This window comes from Bombina bombina, chromosome 1 (assembly GCF_027579735.1).
Source record: "Bombina bombina isolate aBomBom1 chromosome 1, aBomBom1.pri, whole genome shotgun sequence".
In the NCBI taxonomy this organism is placed as follows: Eukaryota; Metazoa; Chordata; class Amphibia; order Anura; family Bombinatoridae; genus Bombina; species Bombina bombina.
Window position 1 is genome coordinate 450,370,770 of NC_069499.1, and position 13,907 is coordinate 450,384,676.

Here is a 13,907-nt window from a genome sequence, read left to right on the forward strand (position 1 = left end):
TTATACAGCTATGCATCACTTTCAAATGCTTCAACATTTGGGTATCATGTCCCTTTAACTATGTGTTATCCCATTGCAAAAGTTAAACACAGTTATATAGAAGAAAAAGTACAAAAATAAAATGCTGTTAAGCATTAGACCATTTCCTTTTAAACTTTTATGTACCATTAAATGTTTTCGAAATTTATTTTATTGCGGATCGTTTGTAAAAGAGTGCTAAATTACTGATACATACTGCACATAGATAAAAAAAAATCCTAAATGTCCCTTTACCAAAGTGACAGCATTTTTCAGAGTAGAAACTATACAAATCACACAATATTTAACTTTGCCCCTTTTATTAAATTCACTTATGCAACACAGCTAAGATATAAGAAGGATGATCGTTGTCTAAGCATTTACCAGAAGGAACCGAACCAATCACTAATTCAAAAGTCTTCGTTTTCAACCCCCTGTCTGTAATTTAAAAAAGACTTCTACGTTGCAGAAAGGTAGTTATTAAATGCAAGGGGAGTTGAAGAGAATACAAAGAAACTGCTCCTCCCATCATGGTCTCTGAACCATTTCAAAAAGAACACCCACTGTATATTGTGAAGGAGACAAGTCACACAGCATCATCACTCCCCTATTTATCTTCTGTAAAAGAGATAAACCCCTTCAGAACCAAAAAGAGTCTGCAAAGTACAGAAGTGTATTGGTTCATAAAACTCAGTTTAAAGGGACAGTAAACACCTTGTAATAACAAGTTGTTTCTGTTGTGCTGCTATAGAATAACATATCAGCCAAGTCTTAACTTTTCTAAAACAAACAAATTAAAAAATTTTTACTGCAATTTTTTTTCAAATAGCAAAAACTCCACCCACAAGGCTAGCCACAGTCATAATGTTAGTATAAGGTGCATTGCTTTGTAGTTGTTATCGGATAAAGCCAATTAGGGACAGGCATGTTGCACAGTTAGCCTTGAGAAGTCAGCAGGCTGCATTTAAAGTTCTGAGAATTAGAAATTGCTTAATTTTAAGGAGGAATGAATTGCATGAAAAGGGGGCAAAATAAATAATGAAAATATATTGCAATTATGTTTCATTATGCAAAACTAAACATTTGATATAATCTCAAGGTGTTTAATGTCCCTTAAACAAATTAGAAGAGTCTGTATGTTGTTAGAACTAAGAGCGTGTTTACTGCAATTGTTTTTCACTGGACAAACTCCACCCACCACTTTCCTTATTTGTAGGAACCAATCCAGGATTGAGCCCATAGATGACAGGACTTGTCACTGTCATTATTTTAACAAAATATCTGCATAAACAGAAAAACATGGGGGAATATGTGGCAGGGATATATGTGTAAAGCCTGAAATGCTTTTTCAGTCTCCAGGACAATTTTCAGGGTTAAATTACAGGAAAATGTGGCAAAGTAGACAATGAAAGTATATTACAAATTTATTTTACTATTTAAGCATTTTATATTGCAATCTCAAACTGCTTAACCGCAGGTTTGACCAAAACATATTCAAGAGACAACACAATTCAATGAATAGGAGGTGTTAATTCTTCAAGGGCTCATGATAAGTTACTACATTAAAGGGGCAGTAAAGTCATAATTAGACATTCATGATTTAGACAGAGCATACCATTTTAAACAACTTTCCAATTAATTTCTATTATTTAATTTGCTTCCTTCTCTTGTTATCTTTAGCTGAAAGATTTATATAGGTAAGCTCAGGAGCAGCAAAGAACCTAGGTTCTAGCTGCTCATTGGTGGCTGCATATATATACCGATTATCATTGGCACTTGTTCAGTTAGAAACCAGTAGTGCATTGCTGCTCCTTCAACAAATGATACCAAGAGAATGAAACAAGTTGGATAATAGAAGTAAATTGGAAAGTTGTTTAAAATTGTATGTTCTACTTAAATAATAAAAGAAAAATTTTGGGTTTCATGTCCCTTTAACTAAATACGTTTTGCCCTCCCTGCCCATCAGAAATACTTCTCATTTGGGAATCTCATATAGAACTATAACATATGTATGATGCTTTGTGTGAAATGATGGTGTGCAAGAAAGATCCTTGGGGAAAAAGGCAGACAGTCTGTTTTGCTCCTTCAAAATTCCAAGCAGATTCATGTACAATAGGCATCTCAGGACACAGGCTGCTGTATTTTATAGCACAAAGTGAGATGTCATTTTCTATTCTTCATTGGCAACAACACCCATATGTGTGAATGTGCTATGTACTGTACATACTCCCACACTATCAATTAAAATTATTCTGTGGAGAACAGCTAGTGTAGGTTAAACTGCTTAATTGTCATAGTAGCCAGTTATGCAGCATCTGGCATTGGAAGGATATTTTCTTTTTTTTTTTTTTGCAAATGCATTTTAAAATAGTCTACAGTATCATATATTAGGACATGAACAGTGAGGACCATAAGCAAAAAATGAAGGTTTTAAAAGAAAGTATTCTGGTGCATAGTTGAAGTTTTAAATCCACTCACCTCTGTAAAGGCCAAAGAACCCCTCATAACGTAAAACCTTCTTAAAACAGTCAAAACTGTTTTTGTACATCAATTCTCCAACAAATGACGATCGTTGATTTTGCATACGAGTCTTAACTAGGTCAATGGGATAGACTGCAGTAGCGCCCACAGCTAGAAATAAAAAAAATAAATATATATATATATAAGATGAGGGCGTGAAAAATAGAAGTCTTCTTAACTCAACAGCAAAACAAAGTATATAAAAATAAATACATTTTATTTTGACAAAAAAAACTGCTTTTTCTACACCTTTTGAGTGCATTCTGAATGCTGTAGTCTGTATAACCATGCAATAAGTGCTTAGATCAGCGCAGGAGCGCATTTACATTTGGCCTTGGCAAAGAAGAAGAGGTACATATACTCAAGAGGGTTTTCTAGTTTTGATAATGATTGCCTGTGTTTGAATGCAGGATGCACTTAATAATCTAGATTTAAAAAACATCAATCCAAAATGGACATAGCAAACGCAGAAAAAATTATTACTGTGTTTGACACGTGTACAATGAGTGCACAATGCCCATTTATCACACAGATTAAAATAAATGAAATACGGAAATATCTAACATTTTATCCCCTCTGTAAGCTGCTTCTGGCCGACTCTTTGCAAGCACGGTTGGTTTAGCCTATAGGACTATGTATATCTATAGCAGCATGCTCCTGCTATTTAGAGGTATTGCAGGCCCAAATGCAGTGCAAGTCAAGACTTCTAAACAAAAAACAATGCAAGCCTACATTGCTATTTACTTTCATAATGCAGACTAATCTCAAAAACTAAAACACTAGCAGAGAGGCAGCAACAGATGAGCTTTAAAATGAAAGATATTTCTGTAAATAATTCATTTAACTGTGGGATAAATGTGAATTGTGCACTCAATGTACATCTTACAAACATTTAAATCCTTTTTTTTGCTTAATAATTCCAAATGTGTGTTAAATATCTTGTTTCACAATTGTTGTAATTAACACCTATACTTGTATTCTAATAATAAAACATACATTAGAGTGTTAATCTGTACGTTTCCTGAAGTATAGTAAGAAAAGGAAAACACCACAAACTTTTAAATATATTGTGTCATGAAAATAAAGGTATAATATTGTAAAGACTACCTTGGTGCTGTGGTTTATTTGGAAACTTTTAAATATAGAGAACCCGGTTTGGCAAGATCATTCCAATAAGGCAAAATCCATCTCTGAAATGATCCTTACTTTCTGACTAATAAAACTATGAAAAGCACCCTTTATACTTGAAGAAACAATTCAATATAAATATGTCATTTGTAGTTAATACAGGGCGATCTGCATTCAACCCTGCAAGTGGTCCGATTCACTGCAATTTATGATATATTTTTTATTAAAAATGATATCGACTACAGATGGTTAACCCCATGCACTTTAGGAATGATGTCTTGTGATAGCTTCAAGTATACGTTTGAAAGACTAGTTATGTCTTGCTTGACTGACATCAAAGGTGTATTTTGGATGTATGGTATGCATAATTAAAGCTCTGCTTTAAACTCATACAGTGCTGTTAGTGTTTTCATTTTTTAATCCACATTTCCCTGTAAAACAGAGAACACTTTTACACTATATATATATATATATATATATATATATATATATATATATATATATATACTTATACTGTATATATATATTATATATAGATGTTGCTCTCAAAATGTGGCAGAGGAATACTATGTACATATAATTCCATAAGACAAATTACATATTTTTAAGAAGGTTCTCTCTTAATATTTCTGAAATGTAAATATATAATTAATAGTCAGCAGGCAGATGTCATCTTGGAACTTTCAGAGAAAATGTTCTAACATCTGTTTCAGTTTGCACCAAAGAATGTCATCTGGAAGTTTAGGCCATGGCTTCAAAGGGGTTGTTTTTATTACAGATGTAAATTTTAAAGGGAAATCCTTGGGAAGTGAGTTTTGAATATATTCTGGTACTTACCTATAGTAAATATAAAACAAAGTTCTATTAAAATACAAATAAAAAAAAAAAAGATTTTTTTTTTTTTAATTTACTATTAAATCAGAGAAACAAGTGTTCCTGAAGACAAGCCTTTATTCAACAGTGTTGTCATCTTAAAGGGGCATTGTACACCAGATTTTTCTGTGCATAAAAGTTTTGTAGACGATTCATTTATAAAAACATAATTTATGCTTACCTGATAAATTTATTTCTCTTGTGGTGTATCCAGTCCACGGATCATCCATTACTTGTGGGATATTCTCCTTCCCAACAGGAAGCTGCAAGAGGATCACCCACAGCAGAGCTGTCTATATAGCTCCTCCCCTAACTGCCACCTCCAGTCATTCGACCAAAGACAAGCAAGAGAAAGGAGAAACCATAGGGTGCAGTGGTGACTGTAGTTTAAAAAATAAAATATACCTGCATTAAAATGACAGGGCGGGCAGTGGACTGGATACACCACAAGAGAAAGAAATTTATCAGGTAAGCATAAATTCTGTTTTCTCTTGTAAGGTGTATCCAGTCCACGGATCATCCATTACTTGTGGGATACCAAAGTACACGGATGAAGGGAGGGACAAGGCAGGTACTTAAACGGAAGGAACCACTGCCTGTAAAACTTTTCTCCCAAAAATAGCCTCCGAAGAAGCAAAAGTATCAAATTTATAAAATTTTGAAAAAGTATGAAGCAAAGACCAAGTTGCCGCCTTGCAAATCTGTTCAACAGAAGCCTTATTTTTAAAAGCCCATGTGGAAGCCACAGCTCTAGTAGAATGAGCTGTAATCCTTTCAGGAGGCTGCTGGCCAGCAGTCTCATAAGCTAAGCGTATTATACTTCTTAGCCAAGATGAAAGAGAAGTTGCCGAAGCCTTTTGGCCTCTCCTCTGTCCAGAGTAGACAACAAACAAAGCAGATGTTTGACGAAAATCTTTAGTAGCTTGTAAATAAAACTTTAAAGCACGAACCACGTCAAGATTGTGTAATAGACGTTCCTTCTTTGAAGAAGGATTAGGACACAATGACGGAACAACAATCTCCTGATTGATATTCTTATTAGATACCACCTTAGGTAAAAACCCAGGTTTGGTACGCAAAACTACCTTATCTGCATGGAAGATCAGATAAGGGGAATCACACTGTAAGGCAGATAACTCGGAAACTCTACGAGCCGAGGAAATAGCTACCAAAAACTGAACTTTCCAAGATAAAAGCTTGATATCTATGGAATGAAGAAAGTGGTCAATATAGGTTGACAGATTGCTTGTCACAGAGACTATCCCTGATATTATGGGCCTCCCCGGTGGATCCACCAGGGTTTTGTGCACCTTGGGAAGGTGATAGAATGTTGGGATACTGGGATGTCGTTCAAGAATAAAATAATATTCATCACTATTGATAACATGCTCATTTTTAGCTGTTATTAGAATTTCTTGTAATTCTTTAATACATTTGATAGTCGGGTCAAATGTAATCTGTTTATAAGTATCTTTATCATTCAAAATTCTGACAGCTTCCCTCAGGTAATCAGGTTTATTCTGCACAACAACACCACTGCCCTTATCTGCAGCTCTTATAATTATTCTCCATCTAAGATCATACATACTAATTTAAAAAGGCCCTCCTCCTTTTTCCCTGTAGGTGCACAGGGAGAGCACATAAAGATTTTCAATAAATTAGTTGACAGAGACCTGTCCCACATATGGGAATATAATAAAGGCAATTGGGTCAACAAATACAATGACAACCTAACTGGTCAAGATAGAAAAGTTCTACATTCTTTAAAAAATGACCCAAACATAATTATAAGAGCTGCAGATAAGGGCAGTGGCGTTGTTGTGCAGAATAAACCTGATTACCTGAGGGAAGCTGTCAGAATTGTGAATGATAAAGATACTTATAAACAGATTACATTTGACCCGATTATCAAATTTATTAAAGAATTACAAGAAATTCTAATAACAGCTAAAAATGAGCATGTTATCAATAGTGATGAATATTATTTTATTCTTGAACGACATCCCAGTATCCCAACATTCTATCACCTTCCCAAGGTGCACAAAACCCTGGTGGATCCACCGGGGAGGCCCATAATATCAGGGATAGGCTCTGTGACAAGCAATCTGTCAACCTATATTGACCACTTTCTACAACCATTAGTTAAAAAAAACTAGATCATATATCAAGGATACCACACATGCAATCAAAATATTTGAAGGCATGAATTGGGACGAGTCATGTCTATGGATTACTTGTGATGTTAGTTCCTTGTATACCTGTATTCCACACTCGGCAGGGACCAATGCAGTAAAACACCAACTAGTTAATAGTTCTCTTCCATCTGCACAAATTAAATTTATTCTAACGGGTATAGATTTCATTCTTTTTTTCATTTAATTTTTTTCAATTCGAATCCAAGTTCTACATACAAAAACAAGGCACGGCGATGGGGACGACCTTCGCCCCATCGTATGCCAATTTATACATGAACCATTTTGAGAATCTGTACATTTGGCAAAATAACCCTTACAGTGAACATATAGAACAATATTTCAGGTATATAGATGACATTATTATTGTTTGGAAGGGTGACAAAACACTAATCAGTCCATTTCTTGAACATATGAATATGAATAACATGAACTTAAAATTCACTAGCAACATTCAACATAAGGAAATAGATTTTCTAGACCTGAATTTTTTATAGACCAACACGATAGAGTGGCAGTTAGAAATTACAGGAAACCGACGGATAAAAATGGTTTCCTTAATGCTGAAAGTGGGCATTTAGCTAGATGGAAGACAAATATACCTCTAGGGCAATATCAGAGAGTAAGGAGAAATTGCACCTATATACATGATTTTAACAAGGAATCTGACCTATTAGATAAAAGGTTTTTAGATAAAGGATATGATCCCCATCTAATACACAGTGTCAAACCGAGGGTCCTTAATATGGATAGGAAGGAGATGCTCAATCCCATAAGTAAGGGAAATAATAATAAAGAACGGGATGAGATTAGGTTTATAACCACATATAGTCAAGGTAGTAGGGATATTGAAAAGATGCTCAATAAACACTGGACTTTCCATGTAACACTAACAAGTGCGGTATGTGTAAACACATAGATAAAGGAGACTCATTCAAAGATGTTCATAATCTAAAAACATATAGAGTGAAGAATAAGTTCACATGCAAATCAGTATACGTCGTATACCTCCTTACCTGTGATTGCAATTGTTTTTACGTAGGAAGAACCAAACGCACAGTTAGAACTAGGTTTAATGAACACTGGAACAATATTAAAAATAAGTTCGAAGGTCATAGTGTTCCAGAACATTTTAGAATTTTCCACAATTCGGATCCTAAAAGTTTAAAAATCAAGGTCATTGATTGCTCCTTATGCTTCAAACAATAGGTTGAAAACATTGCGCCAACGAGAAACATATTGGATACACGAGTTAGGTACCCTAAATACTACAAGTAGTCGGGGGCTCAATATTGACCTTGATTTACAAGCATTCATGTAATTGTAATAATAGGACTGGTAACTTGTTCCCATTAGATTAAAATATGGGTTACAAACTTGTTTTTAGTTAGTTTCCAATATGAGCATGCATGAACAGATTTGCTAATGCTAATTTTCATAACTGGTTTAAAGATTCTTCCATTACATAGGTTAAATACGCCTTAGTTTTAGGATGCACCTTTTTACAGTTTTGCCTCTATTTGTGCTATTTTTAGTGTGGCATAGGGTTCATTTTATGCATTTTCTATATCTAACATTTCTTGTGTCCCTTCATCCCCACAGGGAGAGCGCACTTCATAACATACACATATAGACACTTTTTTTCTTAGAGTTCCACTATATTTCTCTATGTTTCAGAATTAGAGACTTATAGATACATTTTTTATATATGACTTCTTATGCATATACACATATATATTTTATTTAGTCTTGTAATGTTTTTGTATGACCATTGTTGTGATTTACTTTCTCATATTAATTGATTTTGTTGTATAGAATATCAGGTAATGACCTTTCAGAATAATTTGCCCACACAGGGTTAATTCTAGAAAGGAGAATCATAGGTGTGTCTCAGTTTCTAATTTACCTGTCAGCTGTTAGGTCTGTGATGGACATTTTGACCCACCTATCCACAATTGAGATTGATACCGGTTACCTGTGAACAGACATTTTAAAAGACATCACATTAGGCTGTGATGTAAACTAACCTCTTGAAGAAGTCTGGTGGAGACCAGAGGAAACGCGTTGAGGCATCTGTACTCACCCCCGTTAAGACTTTCAGAACAGCTGACCGGCTGCAACACGAATGGATTTTATGCATTTGGCTTGAGGAACAGCGGACTGACTGACTAAAGATCCCAGTGTTTCCGGCAGCTCTGCATACACCTTAACTGTGGGGGAGTCTCTTTACGGTGATATAATCACACACTGCATCTAATTGTTTTTATCCTGTACGTTTATTATTGTTTATGCACTTTTATCTTTCAGTAAAGACTTTTACTCTTAGATTGGGCTGTGCGCTTTTGTTCCTTTTGTATTTCACAGTTTTCCTACATAAAGGTGTCACCGGAGACCCTTTTTCACACGGAGCAGCACTTCTATCAATACACCGCAGCAGCGAAGGCTCTTCAGTCTATCCCGCTGAGATTGCGGGTACAGCGTCTAACGGGCACATCAGCTCTGTTTCTATCATCTTTTGAATTACCGCTCCTACTTGGGACCTTTTCAAACATACTAAGGTCAGGTACTATCATACATTGGGAGCGTGTTGTCTTTGTGCTTTGTTACAGAATTATACTAATACTAACATTGTTTGCTTTTTTGCTTACTGCATATTGCATTGCACTTTTTATGTGTGTGTATATCTATACTTATTTAACTATTCTGGCATATTTTTCAGAATTTACATATTTAAGTAAGTGTGCCAGTCACTTAGGAAGCGCTTATGTTTTTTAAACTTCTTTTCTAGTAAACACCACATCTCTCTAACTGCTTCCATGCTTGTCGAGAGCTGCAAGAGAATGACTGGGGGTGGCAGTTAGGGGAGGAGCTATATAGACAGCTCTGCTGTGGGTGATCCTCTTGCAGCTTCCTGTTGGGAAGGAGAATATCCCACAAGTAATGGATGATCCGTGGACTGGATACACCTTACAAGAGAAAACCATCTTGGAGTGTTTTTGTAACAATGTATAGTTTTGCTTAATTTTTTTTAATAACATTGTGATGATTTTCAGACTCCTAACCAAGCCCCACAATGTCAGATGTATACACGCGTATACAGACTCCAGCTGGCTCCTGTTTATGTTATATGTCTTTTCATATGCAGGGAAGGGGGGAGGTGGGGAGTATCTGCTCTTCTTGTTTTCCCAGCCCCTTTCACTGGGTGTCCCAGCCTAACCTCATCAATAGTGCTAAACTGGAAGCTTCTAAGTAAGTTTTTAAAAAGGTTTTATACTGGATTTTTAGATCAGTATCTGTGCATATTCTTCTTTATAGTATTGTCTATTAAATGCAGAACTGTATACCATAGTGTTTTAGAACAAATACTTGAGTTAAAGGGATATTAAAGGAACATGAAAGTGCAAAAAGAAAATAAGTTATATAATTTTATTATTGCACTGTCTGGGCTCCATGCAAGAAGCAGCAGTCACTCTTCTGAGGTGGCGGAGAGAAACCACCACAAGCTTGCTCTGGGTGATTGACATGCCCTTCTCTCTCGTGATTGGTCACGCAAAAGAAAGGGCAAGCTTTACACGCTCACTTGAGTGTGTAATAATACATACAGGCAACGCTCGTATGCTGCAAAGGTGTGCAGACAACTTCTCAAGTTGAGAAGCTTGTCTGCTTGCCTTTTAATACATGTGAGCCTTTCTTTCATATAACTTTGTATTTAACCCATGTGAAAGGTTTAAACACATGGTTAAAATCAGCTGCAGATCAGCAATGCACTACTAGAATCTAGCAGAACACATCCGGTGAGCAAATAACAAGAGGCATATGTGAGTAGCAACTAATAACCAGCTAGCACCCAGTAGTACATTGTTACTGTGAAGCTCAAGTAATAGTGCAATAATAAAATACTCTCACACTTTAGAGCATATTGTTTTTACACTTGTATGTACCTTTAACCCATCAAATTCAATTTCCCGTAAGTTTAATAATACTCAGTAAAAATAACATTTGCAAACTCCTTTTATCATTTAACTTACCAGCTTTTGCCTCGATTTACTTCTAAAAAGTATGTTGTTGTTTTTTTCTCCATATAAGCAAAGAAGACTTTAAAATGATACCCATGTATGGACAGTAATGAATAAAAAAAACTAAGTAGCATATTTCTTTTATTGTTTGTAACTATATTTCTCTATATTCTTAGGTTTTTATATACAATTGATGGGACAAGCTTGATGAAACATACTCTAGGCCCAAGATTTCTAATGTAAGCCATTGGGGAATACAAATATAAAATGTTAACCTTGGCATTTCATTTTATAATATATTTATTTATTTAGAATCATACAACATACAGAAGCAGTTGCTTTATTTTCAAAATATTTTTGACAAAAGTGTAAAGATTTATATTATTAAAAACTATTTCAGTTTAGTAACATTACTAACTTTACACAGTAAGATCATTCTCTGTCAAAGATTGGTACCATGATGCACCAGCGATCAGTGATGTTCTACAAATCCTGGCACGCCATAGGTTAAAGATTTTATTTCCCTAGATATGATCATCTTTTCTTCCATCATTTTCTCAGTACATATTATGAAGCACTGAACAAATTATGTTCAAGAAATTCCCCCATTTCAGATGTATTCAATTAAAACAAAAGTAGTGGTTTTGCATCCATAATTTAATTCTAATCTTTTTTCATTTCATTTTTATTTTTCTGTAATCTCTTTGTTTTCCCTCTTCCTTTCATCTCACTTTCTCCTTTCCTTGTATCACTGCCATCAAGCATAATTAATGTGAGCTATGAGTACTGTATTGGGAAATGCTATGTTATTATGGAAGTTTTGCCGGAAGACTGTCTGGAGCCATGGGTGCCACTGTCGGTTCTTCTGATCATGGGCAAAAAGAAAGAACACTTTACATAGCCCTCCAGTTCCTGTTCTATAGAACAATGCACAGCACCTTAGCTGATCCGTGCTGGTCTATTGAGATAATATTACGTTAACTCGACCTTGAAAATAGTGCACAGACTTATCACTCACCTCCAGCAATTGAACCCAAACTGAATCTGTAGGCAGACTCAGCAACCTGGAGCCAGATAGGCCTTCCCATATCACTGTAGGTTTGCTGAGGAAAGAAATTGTAAGAGTTTTGTCAACCAGGAATATACACAGGACAGAACAGATTGCAGAGAATAAAGGTATTGCATTAAGATGCACACTGAATTTTTCCAGTTTACAATTTCACCTTTATTAAAACGTTTTTCTTAATTGTAAAAGAAAAAAAAAAAAAGTTCTATAACGTTTGAAATTAAACACAATGTTTTGCTAGCTGCAAAATCTAATGACATTATTGACAGCAGAAGTTAATCCCATATTTGCAGGCAAGCAATGAAGAGCATAAATTTGACCAAATTTGTTTGATTAAAGTTTATAAATCTAACATTGATTTACAAATGTGGAAACTAGACAAGTCTGGTGTGGTTAGTTCAAAACAATATTAAGCCTACACATAAATAAAATGTTTTATGCTTGCACATGGTGCCAATCTTAAAATAATAATAATAAAAAAATGTTAAAGCCACCTTTTCTAGCGTACTTCATATTGCAAGTAGTCAAGAACTAGTATTCTACTGACTTCTAGTTACCTATTGACAATTTACATTGTTTTTATTCACAAAACCCTACAGTCCCTGCCATCACTAATGTAGACTGCAATTTGAAATTGCTCTTGCAATACGTTTTCCCCAAGGCTTACTTAATTATTCAAAAACCCAGTCATTTGCTTCTGAAAAATATGAAGACATTGGCGAACTGGCAAGATTAGGAAAACCACTCACTCTGTGTGATCAAATGAATATGCATGCACAGTGAAACAAAAAATATATATATTCATTAAAGAGACACTAAACCCAATTTTTTTCTTTCATGATTCAGATAGAGCATGAGATTTTAAGCAACTTTCTAATTTACTCCTATTATGAATTTGTCTTCATTCTTTTGCTATCTTTATTTAAAAAGCAGGAATGTGATGCATAGGAGCCGGACCATTTTTGGTTGAGAACCTGGGTTATGCTTGCTTATTGGTGGGTAAATGTAAGCCTCCAATAAGCAAGCGCTCTCCATGGTGCTGAACCTAAAATGGGCTGGCTGCTAAGATTTACATTCCTGCTTTTAAAATAAAGATAGCAAGAGAACGAAGAAAAATTTTAATAGGAGTAAATTAGAAAGTTGCTTAAAATTTCATGCTCTATCTGAATCATGAAAGAAAAAATTTGAGTTCAGTGTCCCTTTAAGAGGTTGATCACAATCTATTGTTTTATAATTATTACCATTATAACAGCTGGTGTTGGATCATTTTCAATGTCCACGTGAACACAATCAGCCATTTTTATTGCTTATCGGCAGCACCTTTTTCATTATCGTTTCTGTGAAAATTGTACCTATACTTGCCAGTCCTATTTTTCTGATCACAATCATTCTCGATAATTAACCCCTTAAGGACAAGGCCATTTTTCAATTTCTTTCCCTTAAGGACCAGGGCTATTTTTAAATTTCTGCAGTGCTTGTGTTTAGCTGTAATTTTCCTCTTACTCATTTACGGTACCCACACATATTATATACAGTTTTTCTCGCCATTAAATGGACTTTCTAAAGATACCATTATTTTCATCATATCTTATAATTTACTATAAAAAAAAATTATAAAATGAGGAAAAAATTGAAAAAAACACACTTTTTCTAACTTTGACCCCTAAAATCTGTTACACATCTACAACCACCAAAAAACACCCATGCTAAATAGTTTCTAAATTTTGTCCTGAGTTTAGAAATACCCAATGTTTACATGTTCTTTGCTTTTTTTGCAAGTTATAGGGCAATAAGTACAAATAGCACTTTGCTATTTCCAAACCAATTTATTAAAAAAAATTAGCACTAGTTACATTGGGACACTGATATCTTTCAGGAATCCCTGAATATCCCTTGACATGTATATATTTTTTTAGAAGACATCCCAAAGTATTAATCTAGGCTTATTTTGGTATATTTTTTAATGCCACCATTTCACCGCCAAATGAGATCAAATAAAAAAAATGTTCACTTTTTCACAAATTTTTTCACAAACTTTAGGTTTCTCACTGAAATTATTTGCAAACAACTTGTGCAATTATGGCATAAATGGTT

The 13,907-nt window shown here is 34.8% G+C and overlaps 1 protein-coding gene across 1 annotated transcript in view; it reads right to left on the reverse strand.

The window, feature by feature from the left end:
• SLC25A12 (solute carrier family 25 member 12) overlaps window positions 1-13,907 on the reverse strand; it is a 402,930-nt gene that overhangs the window by 180,129 nt on the left and 208,894 nt on the right. The window contains exons 10-11 of the mRNA XM_053698431.1: window positions 11,766-11,850; window positions 2,497-2,649 (exon numbers count right to left, since the gene is read on the reverse strand). Coding sequence (XP_053554406.1) covers window positions 2,497-2,649; window positions 11,766-11,850 — 238 coding nt within the window. The remainder of the gene's footprint in view (window positions 1-2,496; window positions 2,650-11,765; window positions 11,851-13,907) is intronic.